Source organism: Populus trichocarpa, chromosome 6 (genome assembly GCF_000002775.5).
Source record: "Populus trichocarpa isolate Nisqually-1 chromosome 6, P.trichocarpa_v4.1, whole genome shotgun sequence".
Taxonomy (NCBI): domain Eukaryota; kingdom Viridiplantae; phylum Streptophyta; class Magnoliopsida; order Malpighiales; family Salicaceae; genus Populus; species Populus trichocarpa.
Window position 1 is genome coordinate 7,911,904 of NC_037290.2, and position 18,354 is coordinate 7,930,257.

Consider the following 18,354-nt stretch of genomic DNA (forward strand, 5'->3'; position numbering starts at 1 on the left):
CTGAGCTTAAAGTCTGATATAAATGTACTGAGATAGAACCCTTTGGACAAGCGTCGATATAAAAGATGCAATAATAATAATGTTCACCGTAAAATGTACGAGCAGACGATGTACAGAAATGAAAAACAAATACAGAGACTTGACTGATTGACAGTAGAATCATATCAAAAGAAGATAAAACTATAACAAGTCCCAGTACAGTGTGTTGGGATAGGATTAGGTAACTTTTGAAAGAAACTACATAATTTGACTTGACGTAAAGATTCAAGGCCAGGCCCCACGGCCACGGATGGTGGAAAAAACATGGCCTGTAACGAGGAAATGAACAAATGTTTCAGTCCTTTTTTTTGTTGAAAGGCAATGTTTCAGTCAAGTTAATGCATGCATGTTCTATAAAGCAGCACAGGCTGGCCTGGTGGTAAGGAGTGATTGAGATTGCGGCTCGATTGTGTTTTTAAAATAACTTGAGTTTTGTTTTAGTTTTAACTTAATTTTTTACTTTTAACTTGTTTTAACATACTAATATTAAATATAAATAAAAAATAAAAAGTATTTTAAAAAGTAATATTTAATATATTTTCAAAACACAAATAGTATGTTTCTGCGTTCAAAAAATTTATTTGAATATTAAATATAAATAAAAAACTATCTAATTCTTTACTGTGCACACAGGGGTAGCTGTTGTCGCAGTTTCTGAATAACAGAAACGTTACGAAACATGCATGTGATTGTTTTTGTTTCAGCGGTTCATGCCCCAGTTTATGTATACCAAGAGGTTAAAGACCACATTCCTCTCCCTCTTGTAAATAAAATAAATTAAAAAAAAAAGGGGGAAGAATTTGTGCTTATTGTGCCTTTTGAGCGAACATTTATCTAGTTCGGTCCATCGGATCCAATGTTTAGACTGTATCTTGTTTTTTTTATTGGAACTTAAAGTAACTACATTTGTAGTAACTTCTTGTATATAATTAATATTAATAGCGTATTCAGAAATTTTTCTAAATGGGATCAGTGAATAAGTGTAAACTAGACGTATGTTTCTAAATGGGATAAATGAATAACTAATAAGCTAACATTAATTTTTTTTTTTAAGATGATATTTAGGTATAACAAGCATGTTTCAAAGAAAAAAGAATTTCATGACTCAATTTATAGCCTGATTGTTTAAATAAGCTAATTTTATTGTAATTAGATGAGAAAAAAACATAAAGATAGTAAACTAGAATTTTTTTAAAAAAATTGACCTAAAACTTGGGGGAAAAAATCTTTTTCCAAGAGCATAAAAATGATGATATTTGATTTTTAGCTAATTAAATATGGAATGACTAAATTGGGTAAAAATGGATAAAAAACCTGCACGAGTACCTGAGTTAGTATGATAAACATGTAACCTGGATAATAAGGAGCAAGCCAACTTGTTTATCCTGTCAAATCCGCATACCAAATCATAAGATCGAGATAACCTAATCGAAAAGAAATCAAAGAAAATCACAAAGCCAAATTTTTTTTAATAAAAAACTAATATTAAACGATGAGTCATTAGACCGGAAGCACCATACAAGAAAAATCCACAAAGCCCAACCTCCAACAAATCAAACACCGAAGGATGAAGTCGAAAAAAAAAAAGCAATCACATAAAAGGATCTAAAATTAAAAAAAAACAATTAAAAATGCTGATAAAAATTAAAATTAAAATAAATTAGAGGACAACTATAAATTTTTAATTGGAAGGTAAAATTAAAAAGAAAAAATAACTTTAACAAAAGGACAAAAAAATCAAAAGAATGATTATCAAATTTAAAAAATAATATATCATAAATTTGGATTAAATGATGAAATAAAAAACCAATAAAACTTTATAAAAAAGACCAAGAAAAACAATTTAAAATCAAAAGAATAAAGACTAAATTGAAAAAAAAAATATATGACAAATTAGATGTAATAGCCCCAATTTTTTTTATTCTACCGTAATTTCAGTAGAGTTTCTTCTGTAATTATAACATCCCAAGTTATTGACTAATCCTTTATGTTTCGAGAAAATTATTTCTCATCTCAATCCGATCATTATCATCACAATATTAATACAAGTCATGTTTTTTCTCAACTCCATTCCCTTTTTTACATTTATTATGTTAAAAACAAACCACAACAATATTCATAAAATAAAATAAAAACTTCAGGGTAAATGAAATAACCATTCAAGATCTAAAACATTAATAAGTTTTCTAAGTAATTTATATTCCATAGGAAACAAAGGTGCATTATCTAATATCATCTAAAATAAAAGGAAAGTAAAGTTCCCAATAAGGAAACATGAATTAATATCCTTAACCACAAGTTATAAGATAGTTACCAGAAGGAGTTTAAGAGCTCAATCCATTACATAACATTTTAAATGTTTAACATATGAATTTAGTCAATAGTTACATCAACATTAACATTAGCTAACGTCTAAATATCTATAAAAAAAATAAACATATCTCCAACTACAAATTTCTATTCTTATTGTGAAAGAGATTACTTGTAAATTAAAACATATAGTTTAAATTCCATCTTAGAAAAATAAATCTTAAACTTAATAATTAAAATATAAAACCTTACTTTTTCATTACATTAATTTATCTCTTTTAGTTGAAATCTCCGTAACACACATTTATTTTTTCCCAAAAAAGTAAAGTTGAAAACTACTAATATCAACATAACTTTAATGATATTTACTAACTTCTAAAAATTTGGAAATAAATATAACACTACGTGATACTGATATCAATATAATACTTGTTGATATCATTAATCTTCCAATTCTGGTAAATAAATCAAGTCATCAATACTAATATCAACATAACACTGAGCTATATATTTAGCTTCCATAATCCATAAGAAATCATAATATCATATAATGTAATATATATCAACACAGTCCATGTTGATGTCATTAGCCTCCAAGTCCCGTAGGTTATTCAAATTTTTGATTAATTCCAATATTAACATAACATTGTTGAAATATTTAGCTTTCATAACCAGAAGAATATCATAACATTATGTAATGTTGATATCAACATATTCCATGTTGATATCATTGACCTCCAATTCCCGGCAGACTAATCAAATTCTCATTAATTTCAATATCAACATAATCATGTTGATATTTTTAGCTTTTATAATCCCTAAGAATATCATAACAACATGTGATACTGATATCAACATATTCCATGTTGATATCATTAGCCTTCAAATCCCGATAGATTGATTATATTCAAAGTTCCTTTTTTTTTTTCTAGAATGATCGAAAACACTTACACACACACATATTCTCACACTTCCATAAAATATTCCTTAGAAAAATAAGTCTGGGAGAAATCCTAATTTTTTGGTGTGCTGATGTTGTTGAAACTCCCGCGCCCTAGGATCTGACCAGAGTAATATGTCCTGTCATAAATCAAATATTACACTATCACCTTCTATGTCGACTCTTGGACTCATATAATATTCTACTCAATCATTCACATCTAGTTATCATATTTTGATGTTAAATATACAAATAACATTTTTTTCTTCATTTCCCTCGTTACAAACCGGTTCAACTACCCTTTACATAGAATTCTAAGAGTTCTTTTTTATTTTTGACACATCCATCTCATTATATTTATTTATTACACATATTTTTAACACCATAACACTAAACCAATTAAAACTTACCAATTTTTTATTATAATGGCTTTTAGGCTAGACTTAATATCAAGGAAATTATAAATTCCTTGTTGTTTTTCCTTTAAATTTTGCATGAATTCATAACTATAAAGATCAACAAAATCTCACATATCCTACAATATATAATCAATTTGAAGGAAATATTCCTCCCTTTTGTTGGTACCTAAAGGCCGACACCAACATTAAGGAAAAATGAACAATTAATTTTCTTAGTTGCTTCATTTCCCTCTTGTCCCAACATTTGTTTATGTTTGATAACATAATTTCAATGTAAATTAAACAATTCAAGCAATAATTCTTCAAATCCTTAATTTTCTCTATGAACCAATTATGTTTAACTACTCAACATATTCAATTTACATCAATTGATTAAAAAACAAGGGTTATTACCTTGTAATATGAAGGATTAAAAAAAATAAAAATGAGAAGGAATGCTTAGTTTCTTCCCTCCTTTCCTTTCCACTTCACTTTCCCCCATTATTTTCCTTTTCTCCTAATCTTTAAACTCTCTAAATTTGTGTAAATAACGATTTTGTTTGGTTTATGGAGATTTTTTCATAAAACAATTGAATTTCCCTCCCCTTTTGTTTTCTCTAGCTAGTGGTCGGCTGCACTTGGCTTCCTTAAGAAGCCAAGTGGCCTTAATTTTAAATGATGTAGGTAATTCCCACAATTACCACAATATCCTTTTAGTTAATTTTCAAGTTTTTTTATTTTTATTTTCACAATCCTTGTATCAAAATTGAATAATAAAATTAAAAATAATTAAAACTTTTATAAAATAGTTAAATCATTTTTAATGTGTTTGAAAAAATAGAAAATACACTTATACCTCTAGTCAATTATTTAATGACTAATGAGCTATGAGAAAAGATCGAAATACCTCCAAAACCAAGGTATTTTATTTTTCTTGTAAGGAAAAAAGAGTAATTACAATGTATCAGTGAATAGTAAAATGTGTCTAAGGCCATAATAAATTTGTCTTCTGTTTTAGCTTTTTCATTATATCATATTTTCATTGCCACTATAGTTTTAAACATAAATTATACAAATACTCATATTTCAATTATGATTTGGATACTAAAATTTAAGTTACAAAGAAAATAATTATTGATAAATAAATTTGATATAATTAACAATTAAATTTATATAAAGAGTAAAAGTAAATGAAAATAGTTGACACTATATATATATATATATATATATATATATATATATATATATATATATATATATATATATATATATATATATAACAATGGACAATCACATAATTGATGCATAAATAAAAATAATATAGTTTTATTATTTTGATAAAAAAAAGAATGACTGATATGTTAAAATGATGTTTACAAGTACAAATGTATTCAATTAAAATAAATAAAGTTAAGGAAATACATAATTATGGTAAGATTATTTTTTTAACCTTGTCTATTAATAAGTAGAAAATTTAAAATAAAATTGTACTAGTGTTTTTATTTCCATAAAAAAATATTAAAATAGTAGATATTGTGAGATATTTTAACTAAAAAGCACTCAAATGATTTATGTGAGTTTCATAATAATATGTTAGCAGGGTCAACTTAGTAAGAATCTTTATATTTTTTTTATGAAAACAATTGAGTAATTTATTTCTTAACTTATATTCCAGAAATAATTCAAATTTCAGCGGTGAGAGGTTCTTGGGAGCATCTCAGGCTATTGTTACTTTTCAGGATTATGACACTATGATGATAGATTTTGAAGCAAAGATAGATGTTTGGGCTATATATTTTAATGACTTGCGCCAATGGAGGCCAACTGATGCATCTCTTGACAGGTTTCCTTTGATTACATTATCTTATCTTCCAGTTTATGGATGGACAATCTCATGTATCTCAACGATTCTGAGCTCGGTTGGCAGAATAATATGAGATAATAAGAACTATTTGTTTTCTGGAATTTACCTTTTTAAAAATTATTTTTTAAATTTTTTTATATTTATTTATTATTAAAAAAGTTTTTTAATTTTTAAATTTTCATGTGTTTGTTTTACCTCTCTGAACACTATATATACATATCCTGATTGCTACTATACTGCTTAAGCCCATAAAGTTTGAAACTTTGCTGCAGTTAGATGGTTCAAATTACTTAATTTATGTTGCTAAAATCGACTCTCAGCATTATCAAGACATGGAATCTATTTTCTATTCCATGGATGATTTTTCAACTTTCCTTTGCCAGGATGCTATCGAAGAGTTAATCACACTGATGACTGGTCTAGTGATGCCGATCTTAATAAAGTAAAAATTATTGGGTTATTGAATATCATACACGCAGTAAAAACTATAAAACAAAATTATTTGAGAATTTATAGGATCTTGTTAGATAGATCTAGAATTGTTCAGGAATTTATTATCGGAAGATTTGATCTTCTTCGGCTTTGAATAATTCTTTAAAGACTGAGTTGTTGTAAACCACAAGCTATCTAATTATTTGGCCTTCAACAGTAATCCACACGAACCACATGTGAGAAATGAAAGATTGTTATGCCTGTATTGTTAGCTCTAAATTGTGTTTACATCATTTTTACAAGTGTAAAGAATAAATGGTTAATTTAACACTCTAATGTTAATTTTTTTGATACCCTCTAATTTATATTTTATTTTGATTCTCAGACTTTTGATGTCCTTATTTTTTTAGTTATAATTTTTTCTATTATAGATTTTTTTTTCTTGTTTTCATCCTTTAACATTTGATTTGTTAGAGATTGAATTTTGTTGTTTTTTCATTTGTCACACTTCTGATCTAATGGTCGCCACGGGTTACGAGTTTTAAGAGCCAGTACAATTAGGGATTCCTTTTTTCTTCATTTGCTTTTACGATCTTATCATTCTTCATTATTTTTCTTCAAAAAATATTAGTTTTATGGTTATTTTTAATTTTTTTTTCTATCGGTTTATCCTTGTATTTTTTTAATAGAGTTTTTTTAAAAAGAATGTTATGTTTTATATTTAATTTTTGAATGCCTTTTTTATTTTATGCTGATGAGCTTTATTTTATAAAATAATAATTATTTTGAAATAATATTTCTGATATGTACACCTTTCATAATTTTTTTCTTTTATTTTATTCACTTAGTTTCATATATGTTTTTATTTTTATTATTTATTATTGATTTTAATAAATAAATTTGGTTGACACAAATAGATAGATATCTGCGAGATTAAATATTTTGATATCTATCTATCTTTTATTTTTCCAGTTTCTTTTTTAGTTGTTGTTTATAACTTTTTTATGTTTACTTACATTAATGATTATCGATTTATTTCATTATATGCTTAGATAAGCTTTTTAATTTACACTCTAAATTTTTAATGTAAAAAATATATTAAAATAACCAATTTAACCATGTTTTTTTTATAAAAAAGTTCCAGCCCATGACAACACACATAATTTATCAGCTCAATTGATATAATTTATGCATAATTAATATAATTTATAACTAATTGATCTTAAAAAACTAAATCCTAACGTAATCATCAGAACACAAGAAATTTCACAAAATTGGGTGACAAATATAGTGCTGACCTTAAATTATTGAAGTGGAGGTGACGGATTTTCCAGAGGTGGAGGTGGTGGCAGTGGTGGGTGATGAGAAAAGGGCGATGTTGTGGTGGAATGGGGTGCAAGTAAGTGGAAGGAGGGAAGGAAACGAAGGGCAAGGAGGCCATGGAAGAGAAAACCTTGACACAAAGATGGGGAATGAGCTATTCTGATGATGGAGAAGGAGAAGCAAAATGAGAGAAACAAGCTGTTTGTATTTTAGATCGGAAGGTTGCGATTTTAGAAGGAGCACAGCATTTGAAATTTTAAAGGTTTAGCTGCTTCTAGTAGTGTCACAAAAAATAAAATATGTGAATAAAAAAAATTACACCTAAAAATATATTTTTTACTTGAGAAGATAAATTATAAAATTATTATAAATATTTAGTTTAATTATTACAAACTATATAAAAATAGGTTTTGGTGAGGGCCTTGTGGCATCTCTCGGGCAAAACACTAGTATATAACTATAAAGAATCTTATTTTGATATAATATAATTTTATTCAACATTACTTTCTGATTATTAAAATTTAAAATCAATTCAAATAAGACTATTAATATATAAGAAGTCAAGTTTCAAAATTTTAATTATTTTATTGATAAATGATATTTTAAAACAAAAAAAATAGTTTTAAACAAGAAAAAAAATATAATATGACCATGGTTGTTTTTGAAGAAATCAAATTTGGTATGTATAATGATTGAAAAAAAGATAAATTTTGAACATTGTAATTATAAAAAGGAGACTTTCGACTTTTAAAGATAAAAATTGAAGATCATCATTTAAGACTTTTTTTTTGCGTGGAAAATCTAATGAGGGATATTTTGTTATATCTAAGTAACAAAAATATAATCTTAAAACATTTTGGTAACTGTATTTTTTTTACACCAGTTTGTTTTTCTGTTTTAAAAGTATTTTTAAAAATATTTAAATTTTTTTATTTTTTTATTTAATTTTTATTTAATATTTTAGATTTTTTGATATATTGATTTTAAAAATAATTTTTTTAAAAATATTATTTTAATATATTTTTAAATAAAAAATATTTTAAATAATAATTACGCTTCCAAAAACTTTACTTAAACCTCCTTAAAAAAAAAAAAACAATCAAGGGGTATGATTACAATGAAAAATATTCAACAGTTGTTAATCCACGGTTGAAAATCATTAAGCTGAAAAATTCACCGCCCCCCCCCCCAAAGGAAAAAAAAAAGACATTGAAATGGGCAGACAGAGAGAACACCGTCCGTAACTCCTCTCTCTTTTGTCCCCAAGAACTACTGCAGCCATGGCCGACACTATTGCAGCCGCCACCGTTTCCCTCTTTCTAAAACCCTCAACTCGCCACTCCCAACTCTTTCTCACTCTCACCACTTCTCTTCCTGTTCTTCGATTCAACTCTCTAAAGAACCCGAAGTTCCGGCCATTAGTAGTTTCCTCTTCAATGAGCATCGATTCAGCAGCAGCCCCCCAGGAAACTTCATCAAAATCATCCTCCTTTCTTGATCACAAAGAAGGCAGCAGATTCCTTCACTTTGTCAAATACCACGGCCTCGGCAATGACTTCATTGTGGTAATCCCTTTTTTCATATGATTTATTATTTTTATTTATTTATCATTTTTTAAAGCTTCTTCATTTGTTTGAATTAGTTGGATAATAGGGACTCTAGCGAGCCCAAGATAAGACCAGAGCAAGCAGTGAAGTTATGTGATAGGAATTTTGGGATTGGGGCAGATGGGGTGATTTTTGCTTTGCCTGGGGTTAATGGAACTGATTATACAATGAGGATATTTAATTCTGATGGGAGCGAGCCGGAGATGTGTGGCAATGGGGTGCGGTGTTTTGCCAGGTTTATTGCCGAGTTGGAAAATTTTCATGGGAAGAGACAGAGTTTTACTGTGCATACTGGTGCTGGTTTGATTGTTCCTGAGATTCAAGAAGATGGGCAAGTTAAGGTTGATATGGGGGAGCCGGTGCTTAAAGCAGCTAACGTGCCAACGAAATTGGCTTCGAATAAGAATGATGCTGTTGTTAAGTCGGAATTGGTTGTGGATGGAGTGACTTGGAATGTGACTTGTGTTAGCATGGGAAATCCTCATTGTGTAACTTTCGGCACCAAAGGAGGGGAGGTATGCATTTTGGATTAAAGCACTGGCATTTGCGTGTTGTCTAATTAGTAAATGATTAATAAGACTGGTATTTCTTTGTTGGTTATTGATGCTCCTGCTTGTAATAACAGGATTTGCAGGTTGATGCATTAAATCTGGCTCAAATCGGTCCTAAGTTTGAACATCATGATGTGTTCCCAGCACGGACTAACACTGGTTAGTTCGTATTTTTGTTTTCTGCTCATGGTTGTTGCAATTTATTCTCATGTTGCTTTGGCGTTGTTATGTGGAAGGAGTGCCCAATATGACATAGGATTTTGATTTGAACTTGGGAGTTTTTAGTCTCATACATTCTTTGGTTGCATCAAACAATTTTAACTCTCAGTAGTTCTCATGGTGTTGGTATCCTCTTATGATTCATGAATGATCTCCCGTCTGATGCATCTTAAATGCATTTAAATTATGCAACTTTTCAGTTTATTTATTTAAATTTCTCAAAAAATTACATTTTGCAACTCATAAGTATTATATCTCCATTTGCTTGAGTCAGCACGAAGTAGGAGTCAAGATGCTTATCAAAGAGCATGCTTTCTATTCTAGTAATGGTTGCTGCATTATTAGTCAGATGGTTCGTGCATGCATTCTCGTGACTTGGAATGTGAATGCACATGTGTGTGTGCAAGTGCTTGTATATAATGTTGTGATGAAGTTAGGAATCTTTTCTTTCTGCTGCTTCTTTTATGCATATTATGATGTATGCATGTTCTTTCTAGCATTTAATGTGAGTTCAAGATTTTTAAGGATGCCAAATATTTTTGCAAATGCACAAAATATTGAACTTTTTATGTCAATATTCATAGAAGGGATTACACTTAATAATATACTTGAACATATAAAACAAACCACTTTTTTTTACCTTACGAAAGTTGTCCTTGAGGATTTCTATAAATTCAAATTCATTTTAGCCTGCATGTACTGAACAACGCCATTGTGTGCAAACATGACCATGTCTATGTGCCTGACAAGGCAGGCATACCTGATATTGATGCCTCCATCCTCAAACAATAATACTTCTCCGGTGAACTTATTAATGCCTTATTTTGTGCTTTTAATCACTACTACTTTTACTGTCTGTCTAGCTCTTGATAAATTACTAGGAAACTTGGAATTTTTATATGAGAGGCGGTGGCAGAAGGGATGGTATTAGACACTTCAAATGTTATACATGCAGTACTATTTAAAATAGCCCAGTAAAGATTCAGCACCCACAACTAATTGGAACTGTATTACTCTTTCGAACATTCTCTGTGGAATGCCATCTCACATAAGTATTTATGTCATGTTTTGATTTTATATTTAACATGACTTGCAGAGTTTGTGCAAGTTTATTCACCTTCACATCTCAAAATGCGTGTCTGGGAGCGTGGGGCAGGTGAGTAGAAATTGCCATGGACGTCTCCATGTATCTTGCTACCTTGTGGTTGTGTATCAAATAATCCTTATTTTTTGACTGGAAAACTCACCATTGTTCTGTGACTGTAGGAGCAACACTGGCCTGTGGAACCGGCGCTTGTGCAACAGTGGTTGCAGCAGTTCTTGAGGGTCGTGCTGGGAGGGTAAGTTTCAGATTGGAAGTTTAACAGTGCCTATGGAATGTATAGCAAGCCTTTTAACATCTTTCATTTCCAAATGAATATCATTTGTTGCAAGTTTAGAGTTTTCCCACTAAATGTACAATCGGTTAATCTTCTTATGCCTCACCAATGTTATTGTGAAACAGAATTGCACGGTTGATCTACCTGGAGGTCCACTGGAGATTGAGTGGAGGGAGGAAGACAACCATGTGTACATGACTGGCCCAGCTGAAGTGGTGTTTTATGGATCAGTTCGCCTATGATATCTCCTAGAATGAAGATCCATTACTTAGAGCTCGTTAGCAGAGATATAATTAGAGTTTCTTGAATTTTTTTTTTGTTTTTGTATCGTGTTTATATAAAAAATAAATTTTTTTTAAAAAAATATTAATTAGTGCATTTTCAAATAAAAACACTATAAAAACTACCCTACTACTATATCAAATACCCTCCAATTTCTCTTACCTGAAATTTCATATAAGCACTGTCAGAATAATGTTTTTGTTTCCTACTGGATCTCTAACTTGTACGAATGCCCAATTGTGTTTCTGGTAACTGATACGAGTATTGAGTTAGGCCCGAGGTGCACTCGTTATTCGAAGTCAACCAACTAAAGCGTTTCATCGCAAAAAGTCAATTGTACCCCTGTTGGTCCTCCTTCTGAAGGTCTTTGGCAAACTATTTCAGCTGCTGCTGTGCTTGGACACGAAAGCTGCACTTGGCCCTGTTTATGTGAAATTGCTGTGTTATGGACTCTTTTTCAGGATACCGTTTCACAGTAATATTTCTATCTGTGTTTTGGTTGTCTAATGATCCTTTGCCGTTTTGACGCTCTGCATGTATTTTCTCTGCCTCTCTACATCTTATCTCTGGATCAATTTCATTGTTTTTCTTCCCTAATTACAGCGCCCTTTGGTCCACGACCATGAAACATGCTTATGTTTTCTCCTTTATCCCTTTTTCTGACTTTAACACAAACTTAAATTACTAATCCTTGAGCTTTATTACCATTACCAATTACCAAATATACTAAAACATATCAGGAAAAGGAATGGTGCCATATCCTCCGAGCAGTGCACTTCTTTTTTTAATTTCTGTCAGCAAATTTTTTTATTTGTAATTTCATTCGTTGCGTTAACTTGGTTTTATATATTGAGATTTTCTTTTAATTTTCATTCTCTCCCAATTAAAGATTGATTTTGTGAAATAGAGTTTTATTTGTATTTAAAAGCAAAATTTAAAAGAACAAGTATCAGATGTAACAAAAAAAAAAACCTCATTTGGATAGGGACACAAAAACTTCAATTTGCTCCTTAAAGTCTCAATTTATCTATTTATTTGGTCCTTATTGTTTTAGAATTTTACATTTTAGTTTCAGACTTCATTTTCTTTGTGTTTCGATTCCTCGATGTTGAGAAAGAAAAAAAAGTTGCTAAAAATATAAAGAAAAGAAAAAATGCTCGGATAGTATTATTCCGGCTACTAAAAAAAATTGATCTTAATCTTATTGGATTTATCTTTTTTAGAGTTCAGTCGAGACATTGATATTCTTTAATTATGTTTAAAAAATAGACCGAGGTCCTTAATTTTTTTATTCATTTATTTTTTATATTTTAGAAAGATTATAGGCTATTTTAAAATTGAAAATAAGGTTTTTTTTTTTTTAATGTTTTCAAGTGAAAAAAAGGTTGAAAATGACTTTTCTTAACTCTAAAAGCCCAAATCTCAATTCTGGTGACTAAAAAATGGTGTAGAGGATGAAGGTGGTCTGAAATAATAGGCAGCCTCTCGTCCTTAAAAATTCAACCAATAAAAAGCATGCCTGGCGTTTTGAATTCCTAGCCAAGCATGTGTAGGCCTGATATTTTTAAATTTTTTTTTTTTGATTAATTCTTTTTATTTAAACTTCAACTAATATCTTCTTTATTATTTATTTATTTTGTTTTTTTACTTTGCATTAAGTTTTTCTTTAAATTTTAATTAACTCCATCTCTCTTATTTTTTTAAAATTGTTTAGTTCATGTTATTTAAATAGCAACTAATTTTTTTTTATTTTTTTTAAATTTCATAATGCTTCAAAGAAATTATCGTAATATATCTTTAATTTTTTTATTTTATATACATAAGTTTTTATTTACATAACTTATTTATTAAAATGAAAATCTTTTGTTCTTAGCAACCGTAACTAACCTTTGAGCTAAAATAAATAAAAAGATATAAAATAAAAATGACATGATATAAATACCCTTGTGTGCCATTTTGATTTTTATTAAAATATTTTTTTTTACTTAAAAGGCAAACTCATTATTTTACTGTATTTAAAAAAATTAAAAAGATATAAATACCCCTTGTGTGCTATTTTTAAAAATTTTGATTTGTAAAGTGATTAAATTATTTTATTATTGAAAAAAATTAAAAAGATAATTATACTCCTAGTCAATATTTTAATGATTAATAAGCCATGTAAAGAGACCACAATACCCTCCATACCAAGGCTTTTGATTTTGTTTTTTTATAAGGATAAAAGCATCACTGCATTATAGGTGAATAAAAAAAATGTGTGTAGCTATAATAATTTTGCCTTCAGTTTTAGTTATTTTGTTATTCTCTTCTCAAATTAGGCAGAGCAATTTATAATTCAATATTACATGCGTCAAGATTCTACTTACAAATCAAACTATGTGCTAATTAATATATATCAAGAAATCAAAAACTGCTATAATTATGTGCTTACAAAATGATGGTTTTTGTTTCTGCATTGCTTACAAATTGATGGTGACACCTCTTGCACCATTAACATACGGAGACTGTGCTGTTTCCTCTCCATACAAGGTGTTCCGACCGTGCCTAGTCGGGTCGTATTTTTCTCCATCACCCCATAAAGCATAAGCTTCCTCTCCATGAACTGCATCATCTCCGATAGCAAGTTGCTCCTCGGGCATTCTCAATGGTATAAACAGCCTTATAAACAGAAGGATTATGGTTGTGGACACCACGTTCCAACCTATAACAAAAAGGGCTGCCACCACTTGCTTCAGGAATTGCACCCCACCACTTCCACCATAAAACGCACCCCTTGTATTCACCGGCAGTATAAGGTCACACAGTTCCGGCTCTGCTAAGAGTCCAGTCAGAAGTCCACCCAAGAGCCCAGCCACTGCATGCGTGTGAAAGACACCCAGTGTATCATCCACCTGTTATTACCACACAAAAGAAAAACACACACCTGGTATTTAGTCTACTAATATTATCCTTGCTACCTCAACAATCAAACATAAAAAAAACAGACATGGATTACTTTTTCTACTTCTTTATAGCTAAAGAGTGTTCAATGTCATGCTCTCATCTTTGACTGTAATTAATTTTAATGGAGACTAGGGGAGTTTTAATGGTGGGGCTTGCTTGCCTGATCATAAGAGGGTAGATAGTTCAGGATGAATAATAAAATCCAAAACTAGGGTGATGGGAAATTAATCAAGTGACTTAATTGTTGAAGTATGGTAGTGGCAGTCATTCATGACTTGATGGAAAGGTTTAGAGATATGATTTGATATGTTTTAGTGGCTGAGCACCCCGTTTTGATGGTGAGAACACGAGCATGATAAAGTGAAATATACTGGACAAAGAAGATAAGGATAGAAAAATAGTATTTGATGAAGACTGCTAAATTCCTTGTCTCAAAAAAGCTCCATTTTTAAGACAATAGTATTGTTCATGGAGTAGTCATCATCCTTGAAAAAACCTATGGAGAAAACAAAAGTAGTTTTCTGAAAGAAGAAAAAAATATTAAATTTATTGGTCCAATTACTATGAGCAAGATGGATAAAACCAAAATTCAATTTATCTCGTATTTCTATCATTTCTTATGCACACATCTTCCACTGATCTTTCAAGAAGTTCTCACTGGTTTTGTTAATGCCCTCGTTCTTTCTTGAAATGGGCAGCTAGCCCCTCATTCAATCATTTTCTTTTCTAGCTTTACATTAGACCCGTTTGGAAACTCGATTCAAATAAATAATTTTATTAAAATTTAATTTTTTTTTTATTTTCAGATTTTGTAATATATTAATATTAAAAATAAAATTTTTAAATAAAAAATATTATTTTAATATATTTATAAATAAAAAATACTTTAAGCCTATCCGCACCCAATTTCAGCAACCGACACTAAGTCTTGATTTATGGCCGATAAATCCGAACAACTTGCTATTATATACGACGCAAAACTTGATAGTCTACTCTTGCGTGCTACTGGAGAACTACCTAACATCTCTTTGAGTCTTCTCTTTTTTATCTTTCCTTAAGTCTCGTCTTAGATGGGCCAGAACCACAAAGCTTTCATTAGTTGGAGGTGGGAGAAGTTGTAAAGATGGATTAGCAATTTGTCAAGACTTCAATTTTTTAAGGACTCGTGCATATCCAGGAGAAGCAAAAGAAATACCTTTTGAAGCAGGGCAGATTTCTTATGCAGTATCATCATAGACACCCATGGAATGCTGCCGGAAAGTATTCCCATCACTATAGCCGCCCAAGATTGAACCAGTCCTGCAAGCATTAAGACCATCCATAGTTTTAACAACTAAAATAATGCTAATATCACTGTAACACAGACCCAGAAACACACTAACCTGCTCCTGGAGTGATGCAAACTAGTCCAGTCATCATGCCCTGAACAGCTCCTATCACTGATGGTTTACCAAAGTATACAACATCCAGAGATGTCCATACAAGCAGACTTGTTGCTGCGCATACATTAGTGTTCAGCACCGCAATCGAAGCATCGATATTTGCTGCGTAGGGTGCTCCTCCATTGAATCCTGACCAGCCCATCCACAACAGACCAGCACCCGCAAGCATTAGCAACACATTGTTAGGGGGGAATCTCTCCCTGTCACTTTTTAGCCTTGGTCCAACCTGTGTCACTTTTAACAAGTGAGCATCATGGCAGCAAGAGTGAAACACAGAATCTAATAAAAACCAGAATTTGGTTAGAAGGACTTGATTTACGCACCCAATAAGCTGCTGTCAACCCAGCAATTCCTGAGGAGAGGTGAATGACATAGCCACCAGAGTAATCAATGACACCCCAATGATAAAGAAATCCGCCTCCCCATAGGCTAAAAGCACCAACAGTGTAGGAGAATATGAGCCATAGAGGCACAAAAGCCATCCAAGCTTTAATATTCATCCGGCCAAGAACAGAACCAGCAAGCAAAATAAGGGTAATAGCAGCAAAAGTAAATTGAAAGTACACAAGTGAGGCCATCGGATACCAAGGCTCAACAGTTTCCCTTGTGCCATCTTCGAGTGTATGCGTACTTTCAGGGACCCTCGCTCTGGTTAATAGGTACTTTTGGCCTAAAGCCGGTGCACCCTTTCCCCAAAAGGGAAGGAGTTCATCGCCAAAAGCCATGCGGTAGCCTAATAGCACCCAGCAAATGAGGACAGCAGCAAAGGCATAGAGGGCCATGAAGGCAGAGTTTACAGCCCATTTCTTCTTGACTATGCTGGCATAGAGTATGACAAGCCCTGGCATGCTCTGGAGGGCAACCAGAGTTGATGCTGTCATTTGCCATGCATTGTCTCCTTTGTTTAGCCAAGAAGGGACTGCTGGTGAAACCTGTTCATAAGCTGTTGAGGCATTCATTGCTGCAGCAAGCTCTTAATTCCCTATAGGATATATTTAAATCTCTTAGCCTCTCTGTGTTTCTGTCAACACTTGTATATGGCTTGGTCAAGCAATGTGAAGTCACGTTTTTCATTATTACAGCAGCAGCGCCTACTTTTGTAAAAATCGAATGGCATTTGGCTGAATTTTCACTTGTTTAGGTCACGCATTCACATGTATAGTAATTTGAACTTGATATATAAATTCAGATTCTTATTATATTGTGCAAAATTTAACATGTCTCTTCGTTAGACAATCATCCTCACCTTGAAGTTGCTATGAACTTGCTGTGCTTGGTCGGTCTAGATGTGGGGCACTTGGTATAAATAGTAGGTGAAAGATTGACATATACGGTTTCTTTTTTCCTAAAAAAGAGAATTATGTGTGTTGACCATCTCTGATGATACAATCAACGCAGATTCATACCTTAGTTATTCAAATTGGAACATGTATGTTGACCATCTCTGATGGCTTCATCAAGGTATTTATTTATAGGATAAAAGAAGGTGCTTAATTAAAATGAGATGAATCCAACGAGAAAATGAGACGAATTTTCTTCGAAATTAGCCGTGTAATTTGTCCGTACACGGTGGGTGGTGGGTTTTGAATAAAGTCTTCTCTGGTTGCATTGCAAGTTGAGAAGAATTCCATTAAATTAATCGCAAGGATACATTTTGATTGTCTAGATTGAACGATTGATCATATATACTGGTCCCAGTCTTGTGTGTTTGCGCACAAACTTGGAAGAGCAATTATAAGGATTCAAGTTGGTCGGTCAGTCTCTTGGTGATGAAGATGCTGAGAATGACTAGGAAGGAAGAATTATAGCAGCCATCAAATTAAATTAAATTAAAAAAAATAATCTGGAACGTGTTAGGCACTTTGCAATGGGGACCGGAAACAATGTTTTTATTATCTTGCCCTTCAAAGAAAGAAAAAAAAAACCCTCAAAGGTTACAACTTGAGAGTACAATTGTCTTTGCATTAGGACAACTTAGGCATTCTAAAATTGACCGACCATTCTATAGTTCTTATCCTCCATGTTTTAAGAAAATATAATTTATATACTATAGTTTGTTGCGCGAGTGATAATTTACATCCTAAATCATTTTATAGTTTAATCTATTTTATACTCACTAAGAATATAAATTATAATTTTTCAAAACACGGAGGTTAAGTGTAAAAACAACTAAATCATAGAATAATTAGGATAATTTTTTCTTAAAATAATTTTAATACACTTAAAAGTAAGAAAATTATAAGGCTGTCATAGAAAGGTGGTTTTTTTTTTTTCATATTTTCATTAAAAGTTAAAGTAATATTTTTACTCTTAGAATAAAAAAACCTTTAACTTGCAATGAGTGGTGTTTTTGTCTTTTCAGTTTCAAAATCACGTAAAAAGGCATGATTGCCCTTAAACTTTCGATTTTGATACTTTGGGTCTGAGGTATTTTTGTCATTTTGTTATTATTACCAGGTTTAGTTAGGGGTAATTTACTAATTTGATATATGAAAAATATTTAAAAATATAGCAAACATGTGCATTGCATGCTATGCATGCGACTGATTCTGGTTGACAAAAATGTGGCTTCAGGGTGGCGTCCAATTCATCTTAATGACCCTTTATGATTTGGTGACGCATAGA

At 31.1% G+C, this 18,354-nt stretch overlaps 2 protein-coding genes across 3 annotated transcripts; one reads left to right on the forward strand and one right to left on the reverse strand.

Annotated features, from left to right (window-relative positions):
* The first annotated feature begins 8,494 nt into the window (after positions 1 to 8,494).
* On the forward strand, positions 8,495 to 11,505 carry LOC7487330 (diaminopimelate epimerase, chloroplastic). Of its 2 annotated transcripts, XM_002308195.4 has the most exons (6): positions 8,498 to 8,871; positions 8,949 to 9,428; positions 9,539 to 9,623; positions 10,780 to 10,839; positions 10,950 to 11,023; positions 11,188 to 11,505. In XM_002308195.4, exons 1-6 carry the CDS (start codon positions 8,587 to 8,589, stop codon positions 11,302 to 11,304), a joined length of 1,101 nt encoding a protein of 366 aa, XP_002308231.2. In that variant the 5' UTR covers positions 8,498 to 8,586; the 3' UTR covers positions 11,305 to 11,505. The 2 variants fall into 2 exon arrangements, with proteins under 2 accessions (XP_052309936.1, XP_002308231.2); XM_052453976.1 differs by lacking the exon at positions 9,539 to 9,623 and having other exon boundaries at positions 8,495 to 8,871.
* Positions 11,506 to 13,616: 2,111 nt separating this feature from the next.
* LOC7468066 (ammonium transporter 2) lies at positions 13,617 to 16,923 on the reverse strand. Its single transcript, XM_002309115.4, has 4 exons — positions 16,053 to 16,923; positions 15,670 to 15,955; positions 15,483 to 15,586; positions 13,617 to 14,235 (listed from the first exon to the last, which is right to left on the reverse strand). The coding sequence occupies exons 1-4, from the start codon at positions 16,686 to 16,688 to the stop codon at positions 13,804 to 13,806; spliced, it is 1,458 nt and encodes a 485-aa protein (XP_002309151.1). The 5' UTR covers positions 16,689 to 16,923; the 3' UTR covers positions 13,617 to 13,803.
* Positions 16,924 to 18,354: the final 1,431 nt, after the last annotated feature.

Coding starts and splice junctions, on each gene's coding strand:
- LOC7468066 (XM_002309115.4), bottom strand. CDS start 16,688: ATGAATGCCTCAACAGCTTATGAACAGGTTTCACCAGCAGTCCCTTCT. Junction 15,956..16,052: donor GGTTGACAGCAGCTTATTGG/GTGCGTAAATCA, acceptor AAAGTGACACAG/GTTGGACCAAGGCTAAAAAG. Junction 15,587..15,669: donor TTGCATCACTCCAGGAGCAG/GTTAGTGTGTTT, acceptor TAATGCTTGCAG/GACTGGTTCAATCTTGGGCG.
- LOC7487330 (XM_002308195.4), top strand. CDS start 8,587: ATGGCCGACACTATTGCAGCCGCCACCGTTTCCCTCTTTCTAAAACCC. Junction 9,429..9,538: donor TCGGCACCAAAGGAGGGGAG/GTATGCATTTTG, acceptor TTGTAATAACAG/GATTTGCAGGTTGATGCATT. Junction 9,624..10,779: donor CCCAGCACGGACTAACACTG/GTTAGTTCGTAT, acceptor CATGACTTGCAG/AGTTTGTGCAAGTTTATTCA.